The sequence below is a fragment of the Agaricus bisporus genome, assembly GCF_000300575.1.
Source record: "Agaricus bisporus var. bisporus H97 unplaced genomic scaffold AGABI2scaffold_1, whole genome shotgun sequence".
NCBI lineage: Eukaryota > Fungi > Basidiomycota > Agaricomycetes > Agaricales > Agaricaceae > Agaricus > Agaricus bisporus.
Window position 1 is genome coordinate 2775564 of NW_006267344.1, and position 19239 is coordinate 2794802.

A 19239-nucleotide genomic window follows, 5' to 3' on the forward strand; every position below is an offset into this window, starting at 1 on the left:
AAGAAAACATTTCCTTCCTTCCTTCCTCAAATCATCGCTTTATGAAGTTATACCCGAGGGGTATAACGAAACACTTTATCCATCTTGGCACTGACGTAGAAAAGAACGAAACCCAAAAAACATGCACCTACAATTGTCTTAAAGTAGATGATCACTCTCCTAAGTTGACTATTTAATCAATAAGAGGGGAATTGTCGGCGTGCTCGCTCTCAGTGAATTTCAAGGCTCATGAGACTTTAAATCATCACTCGCGTCCATCCATCTTATTCTTATCCATGGATATGAACCTCCAGCTTCCAACCAACCAAACACTCGCCACAAATCAAATTCTTTCTCCTCATCCAAAAACCGACACCTCCCCCTCCTCAGCGACTGCGCCAACCAAAAAAAAAATGGCATAAATGTCGTACCAATCCAACTCCAACTTAACCGCATAGCAACCCAAATGCAAGGGGTAGTACAAAAAGTGAATGCACCATAACAAGTTTCTTTCAAGAACAACTAATCGTCAATGGCATTAGACAGTACTAGTACCGGTTTCCAACGGACCTTGACTTGCGACATAAATGTCCGCAGTTGTCAAAAAAAAAAAGTTTACTCGTCGTTTATGTCTATGTCTATGTCTACATATAGGGTGCCTGAATCCCCTGGTCGCCGTGTGTTGTCAAAACTTATACATACCGGATCAAAAAAAGCCGACACTCTTTGCAAAGACAGTTGGTACAAGCAATACATGACACCCCACTAAAGCATAATCATCCATTCCTTCACAACACAACACAAAAAAAGTCAAGTGCCGAAAAAAATAATATTTCAAGCACAGCGTTAGTTTTTTCTTTAACACGTTAATCCAAAAAACCAAGCAACACATTTAAAAAAATCGCGCAAGGAGACCTTAAATTTCAACACTCCACTCGCTAGGAATAACTCCCGTCTGCCTCCCAACCAATTCCTTCCACATAATCCTCGACACCGGACCCATACCATCAGATCCAGTAGGAATAATAACTTCTTCTCCAAGATATCCAATCTTATCAACGGTAGTAATCACAGCTGCTGTACCTACAATAAAGTTAATAACGTTGAGTGGGGGGTGTGGGTTGTAAAACGCACCTGCGCCGAAAAGTTCAACCAATGATCCATTTTTGGATGCCTCTTGTACCTCTTTCATGGGTACTTGTCGTTCAGTCACGATGAATTTGTCAGGAAGATCAAGACGATGCGTTCCTGAAGCATGACCACGACCAAGCGCGAGCACAGAATCGCGAGTTACACCAGGCAAAATCATACCATCAAGTGGAGGTGTCACAAGTTCATGAGCTGTGAAAAGAAAAACAGTTGGTTGGTTGGTTAGTATTTATAAATTTAATTCAAAAGAAAAAAAAACTGACTGCCATCTGGACGTTTGAATACGACAAAGAGATTCATAGTTCCGACCTGGAACGGATCTTAGCCTCTACACGGAGTGGATTGTTGGGACACTTGCCTCGGTTAGGTAATGTTCCGGACCGTGAAGCCAGAGATTTTGAGAGTAGCCAAGGGTGGCAGCAGCTTTCTGGGGAAGGACGCCTGGCGCGTAGTTGATACCAACCTTGAATGCACCGGTGCCTTTGGTAGTGGGTCAGAGGGGAAATAAAATCCTAGTGGTGTAGGACAACATACCTCCGGGGGAAGCACGCACATATTCTGATGTACCATGGAGTGATACGGGCTTGAAACCTTGAGGATAGTATGGTCCGACAGGGCTACAGATGACATAAAGAAGAGCTTGATTAGGAGGGCTGACTCCTATAGATGTTTGAGTTCCGACTGCGAAAAGAGGGAAAAAGTCAGGTGAGGTTATGGTCGGAGTAAAATGGGTTCTGACTCATAGTCGGCCGAACATATAAACTGTGCCCAGATTGGGTGGGTATCCAGTGTTTATCGAGTCGGATCAATTTCTTGATCAACTCTAAGAAGGAATCGCAATTGAAGTTCTGTGTAAGAGATGAGTCAAGAGGACGGGGGGTAGCTGGAGGAGGTTGCATACGGGTAGAGCAATACGATGTGCGCTGTTATTCATGCGCTTCATGTTCATGTCGGGCCTGAAGAGAGTGACCTTGCCATTGGGTTGACGGTAGGCTTTCATGCCTTCAAAGATGCACTGGGCATAGTGAAAGACGGTTGAACTCGGTTCAAGGGAGAGGGGACCATCTGGAAAGAATGAGATCAACATTTTTTGAACAAGTGCTGGGACTTGCAGGGTATAATGCGGGGTGCATCCCAACCATTGGCAGCAGACCAAGGGACAGTGAGCATATGGTCTGTCTAGAAGAGTGCGATGAGACGGGGCTGGGGAGAGTTGAGGGTATGACTCACAAAGGTATGTCCGAAAACGAGTGTCGACGCAGGAGGCGGTGTTTTCGGGTTGGGATTTTGGATGACCTCGAGTTTGGAGGGCTGGAGGAGAATTGTCAGAAAAAATATATGACTCGAGAAGAGAAACGAACGTCGATATCCGGGAGAGACGAAGGACTGTGGGTAATGGGGATATCAAGGAGAGAGCTGGAGAAACGGAGGGAGCGAGTGCAGACGAGTGCAGCCCATGGTACAGCAGTCCGGGCGCGGGCCAGGTGGCGGAGCGAGAGAGAGGCCATATCAGCGACAAGATAGTCCGGGCTGGGCAGAAATATCTTCTTTCAGCGTGACATCCTTCCGTGACACTTCAGCGCGTAGTGTCACGGCGTCGGCGCCCCGGCGTTGCTCGTCGCTCGGGATGCGTGCCAGTGGATTTCCTCGCCACACCGCGTAATCCATATCACTGGGGGACTGTGGCGGGTGGTGAGCGCGGCGGTGGTATTTCGTGCGGGGTACTGTGAGAACATTTTCAAAGCCCAGCACGTGGCAGGAATTTAGCGGATTTCTGAGTGAATTTGTGGGTCTGCCTGCGTCGACCACGACTCTCTCTCTCTCCCTCCCCCGGCCCGGCCAGAGACCCCCGCCCGAGCACACGATGGCGCGACCGCGGGAGCAGCTTCCTCGGCTCAACATCGCCCCCTCTCTCAATGCCCAGCAGCCTGTTGGCATGTACTCCCCAGCCCTCCCCACTGCTCTCCAACAAAGCTTTCACCCTCCCTTTCCCATGCAGCCGTATTATGGCGTCAATACCTCTCCCCAGCCTTCTCATAGACCCACTCACCACCCTGGCTCAGCGAGTCTCGCTCATTTTCCTGGTCCTGGAATGCACCCTCCCAATGGTTTTGCCATGAACCCTACAGCTGGCCATATGCCCCGTCACTCGCTTATGCTGGCGCCTGGCCAGCTACCCCATTTCCCGCATCGACGCCGCCAACCCAGTATTGGTGGCCCCCCCAAAGCTGTATTAGGCGGTCCGGCGCGTAAGCTAAGCCCCATCCCTCCGGGTATTTCTATCACTCCTGCAGTACCACCCAAATCCAAAAAGGCCCCTATCAACCTCCCGAAGGAAACCGTTCTCGCTGACGGAGACAGTACACCAACGCGACCCTCGTGGGCTCGTACACCTCTACCCACTCGCCCAGGTGAAGGCGAGCCAGACGTCGAACCCGTCCAAATCGTCACCCGCGAAGTGTATCCGCCAGAAGCTTGGCTCCATATGATGCCAGAGGTCGTTGACGTGTTTTTACCTGGCAGAGTACGTTGCTATGCCTTCCATCCCTCTATGTGTATTGAATATTTTGTCACAGGCTGCTTGGGATGAGATGAAGCAACAGGCTATGGAAGAGAAACTGAAAAAGTTGGGCGTGGAACGCGGTTCGGGCAGCAATGTTCCCCAAATCCTTGCGCCCCATGCTCGGGCTGCCTCGGTAAATTCCTTCTATACCAGAAACGTGTCCATCATATCAATCATTATTCTCTTAGATATCCAGCCCCGCGGACCCCAACCTTCTTCTCTTCAAGCTCAACCAGCTTCAGCGGTCAAGGGAAGGCTCTGCTCACAATTCACTTACTGCCTCTCCTCAGCCACTCTTCGCATTATCTTCTCCTTCCATCATGTCTACTCCCGGCTTCTCCCTCCCTAGACATGCTCACACCATGTCACTGGCTCATCTACCGTCGCACAATCATCGATCACCATTTGAGGAAGGTGCATCAACTAATCCATTCGGCCATGATGCGGTATTGGGTAATGATCATCCACAACCGACATCACCTTACCTGTTGGAAACAGTTCCTTCAGTGGCAATGAACCCGAACTTTTCAACTCTGGCTCCTCCACCCCCTTTGTCCGCAATCCAGCCATCAGAAAATCGACCTGATTTTATACGAGGATTTGGACTTGATATCCCGGAAGAAGAGGAACCGGAAGAGGAAGAAGAAAGGCGGGATAGTGAGAATGATGAAAGCGTGAATCCGGGAATTGAGATTGAAATTGACGAGGACGTGGACAAAACTCACCGCAGCTTTAGCCAGCATACATCGCCATTCCAAAGTAGACGCCATTCTAGGCATACTTCGAAACTTTCCGCTCATCTGTCCCTTGGCTCTTTTGGTGGAAGTGACCTTGCGCCATCGATATTACATAAAAAGAGTGTTAATGGATCTGAAGACATGCATATTGAAAACGAGGAGAGCCACATTGTGACTGATGACGTGGATGCCGTCCGCGAGTGGACAGGCACGGACTCTTCTGATGATGAAGTAGTGAGTGCCAGGTTGACTTTTTGATTCTATAACAGCATTGACCCTATATATTAGAGCATTGGTGAATGGTCAAATCCTTCCGACGAGGAGAGAGCTCGCCGTCAGCGGATTGAGCGGCGCCTTCGTCGTCGCGCTGCCAAGCTCAACCTTGACAAGCCAAGACGAATTCCAAACTTTCCTCGTCCACCTCACATATCCTCTGGACTTGGTTCAATTGGTGGGCGGGCTGATCTTGTATCCAACCCGAGCGACGAAAACCTCATATTGGGCCCTCAAGCTTCATATATGGGTGTAGATCCTACTTTTTCCTCCCCTGCAAGGTCGTCGCAGGCTCTACCTCATTCGCGAAGTGGTTCAGCGCCATATTCAGCCCACGATCCGGCACAGGCACATTCACGAACACCATCCGACTACTTTGTGTATCCCGGCACTCAACATCACCACCAGCAGTCTTCACTCAGCAAACGTGATCTCAATCCGTTCGCGAAACCATTCGTTTTCGGCACAGCATTGGTGGGATCTCCTCCTGTTGTAGCGCTTTCCGATTCTTCCGCTTCCCATGCTCGTCTATCCTCATTCGGCAATAGACCCCTTAATGTCGCTGCACCGGAATTCAAACCTGGGGGTTTCACTTTCCGTCCCCCACCTGGGGTTCCACAAATGCCACTACCAAGCCTTGGTTCTCCCGTTTTCCCTACCTCGTTGCCACCACCTCCCAGAGACAAGGATGAAAACTCACCACGGCCTCATCAAGGTCGTGAGAAGAGGCAGAGGAGGGGTTCACTTGACTCGGAGGAGGGAGGTGATAATAGTATGCTATCGTTTAAATTCCCTCGCGATGCGGATTCCCCTCGTGCTAATGGGATGATGCGTTCGGTGTCGTATTCTGGTTCTCGAGACGATCATAGCCATAGTCGCAGCAATGACTTGGATGCTCCAACTGAACCGTTCACGTTTGCTGGGTTTTCTGCTGTGGCTCGGTTGCCTGTTGTTCCTTCTGTTCCTCCTGAGGAAGATATAGGCTTTGGAAATGGGCATAGGTTTACCCCGCAAGAAGAGTCGACTCTCCGTAATGAAGTAACGGTGAAGGGTGGTAAAGAGGGTGACGAGGAAACATACGCCTTACCTTCAAGTGGGAAAAAGAGGGCACCCATTCCTTTGGACTTTAAGAACACTACATCATCGAGGAATACGGTCCCTGCTGGGTTATTCAAGGCACTTGCGAATGAAGATAGGACTAGGAAAACTGTGCGGTCGAGACTGGATTCGAGGGATCTTTTTGATCATTTCAGAAGACCTTCAATGGACGATAATGATGTGCCACAAATTTCGCATAAGAGCTCACATGTTCGATTGGGTGGTTCGAAAGACATTCGTGGATCTATGTCTGATGTCGATGTCGCCGGAACAAATCATCATTCTCATCGTCGTTCGTCTTTACCGGATAACCTTGATGATTTGGATTCTTCTTCGGAAGAGTCTGTGGCTCCTATGAATCTTACGGGTAGAATGGAGATGCATAGGATTGAACATGTTGTGGGTGAGATTTTGGATGCCAAGTTTTCGGAACTTCAGCGTGAGATATCGAGGAGTGCGAGTAGGAATGCTCAGACTCTTAATCCTTCGACGGAGGCGCAAATTGCAGATGTTATTTCGCTTTTTAGAGCTCAGTTACAGGAGTCTGCTACGAGGAGTTTGGAGGATACACAGATGGATGCGCGTGGGGAAATGGATTTCCAGTTGATTAAGGATGTTGTGGAAAGGGGTCAGAAGGAGTTGATGAACCTTGTTAGAAGCGAATTGAAGGATATTGTTGGGGTCGGTGCGGGAAGTGTTCATATGGAAAATGGGACGCATGGTCTGGATGTGCAAAGTATGGTTGAGGCTGTTGGGAACAGGGTTATCAGTGCGGTCCGCGAGAGCATTTTGGATTTGGTTGATAGACAAGAAGCTATTAATCATACGGTCCCTGCTCGGGAACGTGATGCGCTCGCTGATAAACTTATTATGGTGCTTACACCCCTACTAGCGTCTCTTCGGACAGAACCTCTGGATTATGAATTCCTGACATCTCAACTCACACAAGCTGTAAAGCCACATATCACTCAACTTATCGATTTGGCTTCGGATAAACGAGAAACGGCTTCTATCATTGTTGACAGTATATTGCCGTTGTTACCTCCAAATCAACCGGTGCTGGATATGGATGCGTTGACGTTGCACTTGATTACGGAGGTTAGACGTGCGATTGCGCCTATTGATGCGTTTGAGATTCGAGAGCAGGTGGCGGATCTTGTGGTTGAGAGGTTGGATTCGAGATTGGCGGTGAGGGATAAGGGGTTTAATGTGGAGATTATTGGGAATAAGGTGAATGAGGTTGTGGCGGAGTTGGTGGAGCCTTTGAGGAGGGTGCCTGAGGAGTTTGTTGAGAGGTTGGAGAAGGTGCGAGATGGGTTGAGGGAGGGGCAGGAGGTGGTGGGAGGGGATGTGAAGCGTGTTTTGGAGGTGGTTGGAGAGTTGCCCGGGAGGTTTGAGGGACGTTTGGAGGAACAGAAGGGTGTGTTGGTTAAATTGGAGGAGGCTTTGGCTGCGACTGTGGGGAAGGACCGAGATTACCCTGAGATCAAGACTTTGGTCGAGGCGCTGGCTCAGGACGTCATTGAACATAATACGGAAGCCCTGGCCGTCAACAAGGACATTCTGGAGAAGGTGCAAAGTCTTCCTGAAACCGTCAATGCTGCGACAATGGGTCTCCAAAAGGCATTGGCAGACCTCATCCACTCGCGTGATCTAGCAAACCAGGATATTGACGAACTTCGGAAATCTAATTCCGAATATCAACTTCAACTTGCGAAAGCTCGTGGTGCTCATGGACAAGTTCGTGTGGAGAAGGATATGTTGAGCGAGAGACTTGATAAAATGGAGGTTGAGCGAGAACGGATGCGTGTCAAGGTTGAGGAGTTTGAGCGATCTGAGAAGAGTCGGAATGAGGAGAAGAGGGTGCTTGAGGGTAGGAATGTGGAATTGGAGGAGGCGTTGTCGAAGGCGTTGGTGAGGTTGCAGACTGCGGATGTGACGAGTCAAGCTAATATGGAACGGATTGGTGAGCTTGAGAGGGGGAATGATGGGCTTGAGAGTGTGAAGAATGCGTTGGAGGCCAAGGTGAGTAAATTGTTTTTTTTGGATGTTATGGATTGTGTGTTGACTTGGTGTTTTTTTTTTTTTGAAGGTTCTGACATTGGAGACGCAATTGCAATTGGCTAGCCATGAGAGAGAGTCGGTTACAAGGGCTTTGGACTCGTTGCAGAAACAACACGATGAACTTCAAGCGCAACAAAGTCACTGGGAAGACTTGCGGCAAGCTTCGGAAAAGATTGATATTCTAACGAACCTTATTGGTCAGGCTGATAACGAGGAGTTGCTAGAGCTTCGTCGTTATCGTGAACAAAGCAGGATGTTGGAGGCGGATTATAATAACTTGCAGAAACGCTTTAAGGAGTTGGAGAATAAGTTTGGGACGAGTGAGAGGAGTGTTGGGACGACGAAACAGAACCTTGCGCAAGCTCAGCAGAAGGTTGTGGAGTGGGAGCGAAGGGCGAAGGAATCTGAGGGATTGGTGGAGACGCTGCAGACCAAGTTGGATCAGGCTGAACAGACTCATGCTCAGTTGGATGCGGATCATTCTCTTGTCAAGTTGCAGCTTGAGGAACGTGAGGCTGAGTATCGTGCTATCAAGGTATGTGTGACTATAATGTGGATGCTCGTATAATTTTCTGACAAGCCTGGCTTTTAGGATCGCGAAACGAGATCGCGTGATACGATTACCGCTCTTGAGAACAAGATCCGGACAATGCAAGTTGAGCTCGAGAAGAGAGCTACCGCTACCAAGACTGTCCCAGAACCTGCTCGTACACCCAGCTATCGCACTACTACTACTACCAATGGCCATTCAAATGGTCCTATCCGCCCAGATTCTCGTTCGAGCATGACCTTTGGTGATCGTTCAGCAACGCCTACAAGGAGGATGTCGAGCTATGTTTCTACAAATGTCGCTGGTACCACTCCACCACAACCATCAGTTTGGGATTCTATGCATGCACCCCGTGGACCAGTCAAACATCCCAGTCTGAGCACAGTACATGCGCCTGCTGGAAGATACCCCTCGAATATTGGACGGGGGACGCCTAAAACTGCCCCACCGTATCGATCGAATCTCACCCCTGTTAGACAACCTTCTCCTGCACTGAGTGTGGTCTCGAATGCACCTACACTTGGTGAAGATGGTTGGTGGGAGTAAAATCCTACAACAATTTTTTTTTTACTTCATTTTTTATTCTATTTTTGTGTCTCTCAAAAATCGACTGTTTCTACAATCGACGTAATATTCCTTTTTCATTTCGAACTTATCTCGTTCTCGCCTATGCATGGAATTTGGTTTTTTTTTTTTTGGAACATATAATGGTGATACCTAATAGCATGTTTTACCCTTTCCATTAGTCTCTCCTTTACCCTTTTCTTTTTAAAATACCTTGCTTTATTTTCTGCCATTTTCGTGTCTTTGTATATCTCTTCTGGCTATGTATGCATGCCTCCTTTACAGCTTCTCTCTTTCTCTCTCTCTCTCATTTTCGATACATCACTTTGCATTGTACACACTCGGAATAGATTGCGAAAATAATAACAGTTGAACTTACAACTGAAGCAATATATATTCCGACTATCGTAACGACGAAAGAAAAAAAAAAGTGAGTAATGAGACACGAGTTTATACACGTGTCGAGTGAGTCAAGGGATGGTACATTAAGTGGTGTGTTAGCGGATGTAAAGTTAACTCAAGATAATGAAAAAAAAAAAATGAAAAAAGAATCTTAGGTCGTAGTGATTATGGTACTTGACCGTCGTTGCGGAAATAGCCAGCTTTGAACATATTGTGTTGCGAGCAGAGGGTCTGACGGGAGACTTGAAAAAGCAGCAGCATTAGCGGAAGACAACCAAAAAATTTTGAAAAGGCACATACTCAATCTTTGGAACCCATCTTCCATCCCGCTGCTCAAAATATTTTTGAACATGTTTCTCTTGACTTTCTTCCATCCGCTTTCGCTGTTCTCGCTGCGCATCCTCAACAGCCGATTTGGCCTGCGTCGCCCACTCCATATCTTTAGCAAAAATAGCCTGGGTGAGATCATGCCACAATCTGGGTGAAAAATGAGAATAAAGCCCGACTCAGAGTTGATTGGAAAGACGGACCTTCTGGATTCGTTGGGTTCCTGCTCCTCCTCCGGAGGAACCCATTTGGGACACACTTTCTGGCCATCCCTGACGGCATCGAAGAGCACTCGCTTTTGGCCGGTCTGGGAACAAGCGAGATGAGATCCCGAAAACTCAAGCGAGCGTTCTACATACCCGGCTGTTCCTTATTTCCATTACATGGCTCCACCTTCCCGTCACTTCACCGATGTCGAGGGAGCTGTGTCGCACCCGACCCATGATAGCGTTGTATGTACCCGAGAAGAATCCCTACGAAAATAGAAGTATGATGTCAGAATTTGCCCTGATAGATCCCACCAATGAGATGGGCGCTAACGGCAATCGGGCTAGCCAAAAAAGGTGATCGAAAGCTCATTTGCAGGCATACCTTGGTCTTGAATTCCAGATCGCAAGATAGATTGTGCTTCTCGTTCTTCGCCGTGCATGTATCCCCCAATTCTAATACCATCTTCCCAAATAGGATGCCACGCGCGTACATGTTGGGCATCGTAATGACATATTCTAAAATGCACCAACGTGAAACAAGGACACCGCCGGATTAAGTGATCTCGTAAATCAAAACATGAGGATGCGTACCACCATCTTCTGGCCTTGCGAGCAGTGATACTCGATTCTCGCCTTCCATTGTTGTCGATACACTATTGCCGAGGAATCTTGACTTGGGTCGTAATTCGCCGATAATGCTGACATTATTTTGAGGTGATATGTAGAAAAAAGCGGAGATGGGCGGATGATGGGAAACTAGGGGTAGATCAAATGAAGTGAGTTGGTCGTCGAAAGGCAATGCAACAACGTGGTCCAGGTGAGGTTGGGCGCTTTCTTACCTTGCTCGGCAATATAGAATCCTTGCGTACCATCCGCGTAATCGTAGCGACAGCGGAAAAACTCACCCAGAACTGGGTTATATCTGTTTTTGGGAGAAGCTCTGAGTTGTGATGAGATGGAGAGGGGAGAAAAACAGCGTACGGTTTCTTGACACCCTTGGGTTTGATGTGCCATCCGGCTAAGTAGTACTGCAGCACACGAATAAACCGCTCCTCCGGATCATTACACTTTTCCGCGCTGATTGTAAAGAATCAAACCGTCTGTTAAAAGAGAGGAGTAGAAGTGCAAATTTACCCGAAAAGAAGATCTGGGTGAGCCATAAAGTCTGTAATCCGCTCCAACATGCTCCTAGGCTCGAGAACGAAAGTGGGAAATGTTACGCGGGAGAGATCCATGCCAACCCTGTTGACGATTTGAGGATGTCAGTAACCATGTTGGAGTTAAGAAGATGCTGTGGCCTTCCTAAGTTGTGAGATCAGGGAGGTTATGATCGAACCTTCGTTCTCGTCTCTGGAAAAACACCTTCAATAACAATGATTCTGGGGCTTGCAGGAAAAGACAGACAAGATAGAGGTGTCGTCGGGTTCCGTGTCTGAGGGAGGTTTTTCGACGCCTTCACGGTATTCTGAGACTGATTGACCACGGGGCTTGACTGCGCGGGAAAAGGACGATGCAGTTGAGGAAAAGAGACCCATCATGCTGCGAGATGGCAGTAGGAGAGAGAGGGATGAGCAAGACGGATGGACGAGGGGTAGGGCAAATTCAATTGATGTCACTCCGCGTGATAACTCCCACCTAAGCCAATGTCCTGTAATGTATCCACAGCCACTACATATAAACAGCAACACTAAAAGACTATCTTCGTAGGTCCCGACGGCGTCGGAATGTCGTCTCGATAGAAGGCACCATACACACTGTGCTCCTTCTTTTTGATTGTCATAGGGAATTTTTTCAGCGCCTCGTAGTCAAATCCACCCTCCCGCAGTACTTTTGCAAACTCTCCAGCAAGCGACCTTTCGTGGTTGTCTCCCGTGAAGAAAGTGATCGATTGCCCACTCTTGTCCCCTCGTCCTGTAAAATAACGATTGAATGTTCGAAACAACAGTCTGCCATTCTGACAAATGACTCACCCGTGCGTCCAATTCGGTGGATGTAATCCTCAATCGTAAGCGGAAACGTATAATTGATCACCGAACTCACATTGGGAATATCTAATCCCCGTGCTGCAACGTCCGTGGCCACCATTAGATTGGTTTGTCCATTTTTGAAACTTTCCAGCATCTCCATTCGTGCAGTCTGGGACATGTCTCCGTGCAGGGCGCAAACAGTATAACCTTGCCTTTGGAGCATCTCTTCCACTCTTGAAGCTTCTTTCTTATACAACGCAAAAACCAAAATTCGGGAATTATTCGATCCTCCTTTGGCGGTCTTGCTATGTGATAACGAGCGTAGGGTTGCGAGGAGACGTTGACTAAAGGGACTTTGAATGATATAATCTGTTGAAATAAAACAGCAGATGCTTACTCTTTGGATCGAGAGTCATCAAACACTTCAACGATTTGCTTGACTCGACTGTTTGCTGTCAAATCATCACTACCCACGGTTACACGGACGGGATTTCTTTGGAATGTACTGGCTAAACGACGAACAGCCTCCGGCCATGTGGCACTGACTGTGTATACCGCAGTCAATTGATACCTCCGACAATGAAGCAAAGAGTAAATTACTCACACATCATGGTTTGGCGTTCCGCCATCGGCTTGGTGCTAGAAATAATTCTTCTGATATCATTTTCGAATCCTTTGTCAAGCATGCGGTCCGCCTCATCCAACACCAGGTAATCAACCCTAAGAAATGATGTCAGCTCTCCTCGCTCAATCCAAGAATAAAAAGATACGTGCCCGCTGAGATCACACGCCCCTTCTTGCACCAAATCCAAAATGCGTCCTGGCGTCCCGACAACTATCCTTGTCACCATTCCACCCTTGGCTTTCGCCGCGTTCTTGAGCATTTCGACTTGGGGACCTTTAGGAACGCCGCCAAAAACGGCTACACTGGCAATGCCGAAAGGCTTTCCAAGTGCCGAGAGGGTATCGTGAGTCTGAATAGCGAGTTCTCGAGTCGGTGCAACCACGAGGATAGAGACCGAAGGCTTTTTTGAAGATTTTCTTGAAGATTGAATTAGACGAGACAGGGCAGGAATGCCAAATGCCAATGTTTTGCCACTGTGAATGTAGCCGTTATTGACAAGTTTTTGTGAAATTGGCTCGACGCTTTACCTCCCCGTTTCCGCGATTCCGACTACGTCCCGCCCATCTAAAGCAGGTGGCCATGTACATGCCTGGATTGGTGAGGGTTCTTTGAAGCCTGTGAAAGCAGTTCGAAGGCCTTCCGGTATACTGAGTTGGTTGAAAGTGATGACTGGCGCGAAAGTTGGTACATCGTCAGGGGTAGAAATTGTGATTTTGTGCTTCTGAAGGAAGGCTTTAGCTTCAGAGTCAGAAGCGCAGGCCGTCTCCGTTGTCGCCGTGAGTGTAGTTTGAGCAACTGAGGTTATTGCAGAAGAGTCTGAAGACTCGTGCCTTCGTTTCTTCTTATCCTTTTTCTTCTCTTTCCGAGACGGTTCGCTATCGAGATATACTTCCTGAGTGGAGCCTTCCTCCTTTTCTTTCTCGCTGTTGGGCGTAGCTATTCTGCATAATTAGCGGGACGGACGATGGGATAGTTACAGTCAACTAACCTGCATCCGGTTTGCCTTTGTGTTTATTCCTTTTCTTTTTGTCACCCTTTTCCGAGGCTACAAATTCATTAGTGCTAGTATCGGGCACACCACGATTAACCTTACGAGTATCCTTCATGTCATCATCTTGACTTCGCTTCCGTTTTTTAGATTTCTTTTCAGGATGTGTTTGGGCTATTGGGATCAATTGGATACGATGTCGTGACAAGGCGCATATTGACAGGATAAATATACGTACATTCAGAATCCACTGCCATGGCATTTTCGTCAACAGATATAGCAGAAACGTCTCTCTCTTTCTTCTCTCTCCGTTCCTTCTTCCTCTTTTTCTTTTCTTCCTTACGCTTTGCTTCATCATCCTGGGATTCTAGCGGTGTCTCCTCTACTAAGCCATTAACATGCCCTCCCTTGGTAGACAGGGACTGTAACAAACCTTCGGCCGGCAGCACAGCGGCAGCGGAGTCCGACTGGGCAGGATCCATTTCTTTACTTTTCAGCTTGTTTTGAGACTTAGGTTTTTTGGCTTTGTTTCCGTTTAGGCTCAAAACACCGGCATCAGTGAGAGTCATCTAGGACAAAGTGGGAGATGATAGCGAGAGGCAGAAAAAATTGGTACCTGATTTGGCATCAAAGCTTGCAAAAATAGCGCTGCCTGAGGCTGCACAGTGCAAGCCTGTAGTGGCCACTGTCATTGCCGACCTTGGAACCTCATTCAAACACCAGAACCCGAGCCGCGGCCGACAACACTTATGCTTGGACGGGCTGTGTTGACAGTGTAAGGCGCTGGATGAGACGGCCAAGATGCGCTGATGATGAGGTTGGTAAGGGCACATGATGGATAACAAATACGTTGGTTACCATTGGCTTACTATCAAGTCTAATACTACGATAGTCTCTAAACTATAGTCCCCTGAACCCTCTCTTTTTCGTCTTCAACCTTCTCTTCGATACCCCGTTCCCCTCACAGACTTTCAGGTCCGACCCTGACTTCATATTGCCGCGGGTACGTCGGTCGACGCTCATGGATGCACAGCTTTCCTGACGCCAAGACTGCCTCTTTTCCCTTAATAACCTCGTTGTCATCTTTCTCTCCTAACCTCGGCCCCTTCCCCCCAGGCGGTCGCTTTTGTATGTTTTCTTCAAGTATTGTATCTGCGCTGGTCGTCTTGTTCACATGCACATTTTGGTCAACCGTGAATGGTATCGTCTTTTTCATGTGATCGTCTCCCATTGAAATTGAACCACCCACCATCAGTTCATGCCCAACTATCGAGACCCCTCAAGAGAGTCGCACATCCTTCTACTCTCTCTCTAGAAATTATATCAAGAAATCCGATACCCCTTATTTCTCACCCCCATCGTAGACACCTCCCCTCTACCAGCTCTAATACCCTCCGATACGACGACTCGTTTCGTCTCACACTCTCTGCCTTCAACGAAACCTTCTTTCTCCATCTTCGACCCAATGATGATCTCATTCATCCACAAGCCAGGATTAATTACTATGATATCGGACCAGATGGTCGATCGGTTATTACACACTCGAAGCCACTCCTTCGGGAAGCTGTGAAAGCTTACTGGGGAGAAGTTGTTGCTGCGGACCACTCTCATGCCCGTATGCGCGAGGATGCTGCTCGTATCATTCCCGACCCTAAACATCCCGCTAACCTCGGTTGGGCGCGCATCATGATTCACGATCAAGGAGATACTGATGCAGCTGTTGCACCAGAGTATGAAGGTTCTTTTTCCGCACATGGAGACATTTATCACATCTCAACCACTCATAATTATTTGCGGACCAAACACGAGCTCGATAACGAGAGCATAGAAGTCCTCGATAGTTCCTTGGATTCAAATTTGGTTATATGGCGTCAATCGGATATGATGACACCAGAGGAACAGATTTTTGTAGAGACAGGAGTTAAGCCTAAAGACATGGTTCCTAGTCACCACGGATGCGGCCATGACCGACTGGAATTTAATACAAACCCTGTGCTGAACCCCCTTTTACGCCAATCGAGACCTCCTTTTACGCGGTGGTACGACAATCCATTTGGGTTCCTCAGGAATAACGCTTCATTGATTCCGCGAGGCGACATTCAGTCGAGTAATGGTGAGCCGTCGAATAAGTGAGTTTATTTCATCCCCGCATTGCTTCATAGCACGGAATTCATGTCTCCTTCAGCTTCCGACAGTTTATTGGCCAGACTGCTGGTTGTCCGACTTCTCAGAAGATTGTTAGTCTGAACCGTGATCAGTCATGTTACAGGTTGCTGACTGATTCTTCGCCTAACAGGTCCTCATGGGTGTAGCAGCAGACTGTGCCTATACCCAGAAACTCGGTTCACAGGAGAATGCCACACGTCAAATCCTTACCAGTTTCAACTCTGCAAGCACTCTATATAAAGTTCGGCTTCATTTCAATTTTCTGTGACCACGGCTCAACTTCTCTCTAGAATACATTCAATGTCAGCTTAGGAATACTGCATCTTTCGATTCAAAATGAGCAGTATGTCATCTTACTTTGTAGACACCCTTTTTGAATCTCAATTTCTACAGATGTCCCCAAACAGCCGATCCCAATATGCGCTGGAATGTGGGCTGTCGCGATAATGTCGATCTTGGTCAACGATTGTCTCTTTTTTCACAATGGAGAGGAGAACAAAGGGATGATAATGCTGGTTTGTGGCATCTAATGAGTGGCTGTCCCACGGGTACCGAAGTTGGAATTGCTTGGCTATCAACTCTGTGAGTATTTCAAATCCGTAGCCTCGTTTCACCTTATATCTCGAATGTTTTTAGGTGCACGCAAACCGCTTCTCAGGGACCCAGCGGGTTTACTTCCGGTACCGGTGTATCAACTTCCGGACGCCTAGAGTGGCAAGTCATCGCCCATGAGATTGGCCACAACTTCGGTGCTAATGTACGTTCACAACTCCTTAATGTAAGACTGGAACTAATTTCAATATCTATTCCAGCATGACGTATGTCCCCCCTACTTTCAAACGTCCCAACGATTGACCTATCTGTGCAGTGTTCGAGCGACGGCTGTGTTACCAATTGTTGTCCTGTTAGCTCAACCGAGTGCGACGCCCGTAGTCAGTTCCTCATGAGCCCTACTGCAGATGATGGAGAACATAACTTCTCGCCTTGCACCGTTGGCAACATATGTCAGTCTTCAACCTCACTCCCATAAGAAAGCGTGAACCGCTGATCTGAAACCTGTTTACTCACTCAGGTTCATTAATGCGAGGTGTTGATGGCGCCCAGACGGACACATCCTGCCTTGTTGATCCCAGCTCTGATCTCAATCTTGTTGGCCTTCAGATGTGCGGGAATGGAATTGTTGAACCAGGAGAAGATTGCGATCCAGGACAAGGGACGGAAAGTGATTGCTGTGATTCTCAGACATGTAAATTCAAGCCTGGAGCTGTGTGTGACCCGCAAAGCAGCTTGTGCTGTACGGACCAATGTGGATTTGCGCCTAGCACACAAGTCTGCAGGCCTTCCAAGGACCCAGCGTGTGATATGCCTGAGATGTGTACGGGCAACTCGTCAGCTTGTCCAATGGATCAAACGGCTCCGAACGGTATGTGCCATTCTCATTCCATACGTTCTACACGAGCACTCAAGATTGTTTGACGCTTGCCAGGTAACAGCTGTGGAAACGATGGCCTTGCATGTGCAAGTGGTATTTGCACTTCCGTATCTCGTGAGTACCACCGTTTCATTTCGACCTTGTTTCAACTCATATTGATAACCACGCAGAACAATGCCAAATGGTTGGAGGCTCGATGGGACTGAGGGAGGCATGCCCGAGCCCAGATTCTAGCTGCCAAATCGTATGTAAAGGTCCCGACAATAACAACTCGTGCACGAAACTTTCGGCTCGCTTGATAGATGGATCACCTTGTGGTTAGTTATTTCTCCAACTTTAGCATTTCTCAAGCGCGAGTGCTCACAGGCATTGACCCGCAGGTTTCGGTGGCACGTGTATACAAGGCAAATGTCAAGCAGGTAGCCCGCTATCCACTGCCAAGGTAATGTCATTCGCTTCCCTTGTATGCGATCGAGGCACAACACGGGAGAAAACAATTACTCGATCGCTAATTCATGCTCTCTTTTGTTTAGGCGTGGTATGTTCATAATCTCCAAATTGCGATTCCGGTGACCGTTGTCGCTGGCGTCGTGTTTTTGCTCATCTTGTGGGGAATATTCAAAGGTGTGTTTCGTCCGTCGAGGACAAACCTTCAAGGAACCTAACTGATCTTTTATCCTATCTTCTTTTTTTTTTTTTGGATATTTTCTAGCCGTAAAACGATGCTGCGCCAGAAGACGTACACGGGGCACAAATTTCGTTGCACCCGTCAGGACAAACATTCCGCATCAAAGACTTCCGAGTAACGATCCAAGTGTGCCTGGATACATAAGTGGGCCGAACATTACGAGGGGACAGAGGTATGTACAGTTCCCCAACTCTGGTCAGAGCGCTGAGTGGCTGACCCTTCATTGCAATAAGCGCGGTAAATGGTTCCGGCCATACACAGCAGACATCATGGGATTATGGTCGGCCAACTCAATGGTCAAATTGGGTGGATGACACGAAATACAATGGACCAAGACAATAAGTATAAAGGTTTAGATTATTTATACCAGCCCTTTCAAGGCCCCGTCCAGTTTTCTTCGTTTTGCATTCATTTAATTTGTATGACCATTATTCACGATAAGGGTAGCTGTCTTTCTTTCTTTTTTTAAGTTTACAGACGCCTAGTCCCATCCATCCTTACTACCTTTGCTCGGAACTTTGTAATTTGTTTTGCTCTGCTCGGATTTCATTAAGATTTGCACATAACTTGGAAATAGAAATAAAAACTTTGGACTCCGCCCTGATAATCCCGATCTATGATTACAGTAATTTACATCGACACGAGAAATGATAACACACAATCGATCGATACTCTGCATCTCGACTTCTGTACGAGCCTGGGTAACGCTTCAGAAAAATGCGAGGCTTATGACTCTAAATCCGAAGGATTTACTTCGAGGGGTTCTTGATTTCCATCCTGAGCGGACTTGAATCCTTGATCGTACTCAATTACGAGTCATTGATATGCCAGTCTAACTTAAAGCATATGCTTAGAGTCACCCAACCTGGCAAAGTCATCTGATTTCGGTAAATTGAATGACACGTTGAAGTATGCGGGTTAGTTACGAGGACTGTCTTACATGTCTTCGGGCCTTTGCACCCTCGGCGCCTGATAACAATCCAGTGGGTAGTTTTCCCCATCACTAACGGGATTTGATTAATTGCTGCTTGACAGTTCACTTGGGTATGATGATGATGCAGGGCGTTATACTATGTATATGGACCAAAGCCCTAGTAGCTAACATCAAGTTGGACTAGCCGCCACGGTTATCTGTAAATGACACTGGTCGTATCAGTTCCAATGATGTGCCTTGTCAGACGTGCCTGAACAACTTCGAAGGTATTCGATACAAGCGCTGTCTTCTTTGCTTCATCCCGGATTTTATTTTATTTTTTCCTGGACAAGTGGCTTATCCTTGGGAGATGTGCTGACCCCAGGTAAGCATTGGTTACCTCCAATTTTTGGAGCCTATCATGGATCTTAGGAGACACATCCCTTTAAACTTAACTCGGACTCGGGCTCGAGTAGGCTCCAGTTCGGATAGTTTGCGTCATTCAGGTATAAGGATTGGCGGAGTCTGTAACGGGAGAATTCTAA

At 47.6% G+C, this 19239-nt stretch overlaps 5 protein-coding genes across 5 annotated transcripts; 2 read left to right on the forward strand and 3 right to left on the reverse strand.

Annotated features, from left to right (window-relative positions):
• Window positions 1–789: 789 nt before the first annotated feature.
• On the reverse strand, window positions 790–2673 carry AGABI2DRAFT_190047 (hypothetical protein). The gene is made up of 10 exons (XM_006454747.1): window positions 2490–2673; window positions 2359–2439; window positions 2241–2307; window positions 2030–2193; window positions 1868–1976; window positions 1663–1809; window positions 1487–1608; window positions 1392–1437; window positions 1114–1320; window positions 790–1062 (listed from the first exon to the last, which is right to left on the reverse strand). The coding sequence occupies exons 1-10, from the start codon at window positions 2634–2636 to the stop codon at window positions 896–898; spliced, it is 1257 nt and encodes a 418-aa protein (XP_006454810.1). The 5' UTR covers window positions 2637–2673; the 3' UTR covers window positions 790–895.
• A 273-nt stretch (window positions 2674–2946) lies between these two features.
• On the forward strand, window positions 2947–8959 carry AGABI2DRAFT_182778 (hypothetical protein; the record flags this gene model as incomplete). Its single annotated transcript, XM_006454748.1, has 6 exons — window positions 2947–3652; window positions 3726–3824; window positions 3880–4659; window positions 4717–7824; window positions 7892–8398; window positions 8456–8959. The coding sequence occupies exons 1-6, from the start codon at window positions 2993–2995 to the stop codon at window positions 8957–8959; spliced, it is 5658 nt and encodes a 1885-aa protein (XP_006454811.1). The 5' UTR covers window positions 2947–2992.
• A 571-nt stretch (window positions 8960–9530) lies between these two features.
• On the reverse strand, window positions 9531–11491 carry AGABI2DRAFT_198423 (hypothetical protein; the record flags this gene model as incomplete). Its single annotated transcript, XM_006454749.1, has 11 exons — window positions 11320–11491; window positions 11218–11265; window positions 11050–11157; window positions 10897–10992; window positions 10755–10837; window positions 10507–10671; window positions 10298–10431; window positions 10066–10179; window positions 9910–10013; window positions 9680–9856; window positions 9531–9621 (listed from the first exon to the last, which is right to left on the reverse strand). The coding sequence occupies exons 1-11, from the start codon at window positions 11451–11453 to the stop codon at window positions 9531–9533; spliced, it is 1254 nt and encodes a 417-aa protein (XP_006454812.1). The 5' UTR covers window positions 11454–11491.
• A 111-nt stretch (window positions 11492–11602) lies between these two features.
• Window positions 11603–14058, reverse strand: AGABI2DRAFT_182780 (hypothetical protein; the record flags this gene model as incomplete). The annotated part of the gene is made up of 8 exons (XM_006454750.1): window positions 13929–14058; window positions 13734–13877; window positions 13035–13302; window positions 12657–12980; window positions 12487–12602; window positions 12280–12427; window positions 11886–12187; window positions 11603–11826 (listed from the first exon to the last, which is right to left on the reverse strand). Exons 1-8 carry the CDS (start codon window positions 13975–13977, stop codon window positions 11603–11605), a joined length of 1575 nt encoding a protein of 524 aa, XP_006454813.1. The 5' UTR covers window positions 13978–14058.
• Window positions 14059–14692: 634 nt separating this feature from the next.
• Window positions 14693–17758, forward strand: AGABI2DRAFT_62932 (hypothetical protein; the record flags this gene model as incomplete). The annotated part of the gene is made up of 12 exons (XM_006454751.1): window positions 14693–15615; window positions 15681–15732; window positions 15792–15902; window positions 15952–16004; window positions 16055–16243; window positions 16298–16418; window positions 16530–16665; window positions 16734–17084; window positions 17148–17207; window positions 17264–17410; window positions 17474–17535; window positions 17627–17758. 12 exons carry the CDS (start codon window positions 14693–14695, stop codon window positions 17756–17758), a joined length of 2337 nt encoding a protein of 778 aa, XP_006454814.1.
• Between the last annotated feature and the right edge of the window lie 1481 nt (window positions 17759–19239).

Bases quoted from the DNA above. Each gene is read 5' to 3' on its own strand.
- AGABI2DRAFT_190047 (XM_006454747.1), bottom strand. From the start codon at position 2,636: ATGGCCTCTCTCTCGCTCCGCCACCTGGCCCGCGCCCGGACTGCTGTA. The intron at 1,438-1,486 runs GCAAGTGTCCCA...GATCCGTTCCAG, and splicing joins CGGAACATTACCTAACCGAG to GTCGGAACTATGAATCTCTT. The intron at 1,321-1,391 runs GTCAGTTTTTTT...TTCTTTTCACAG, and splicing joins ATTCAAACGTCCAGATGGCA to CTCATGAACTTGTGACACCT.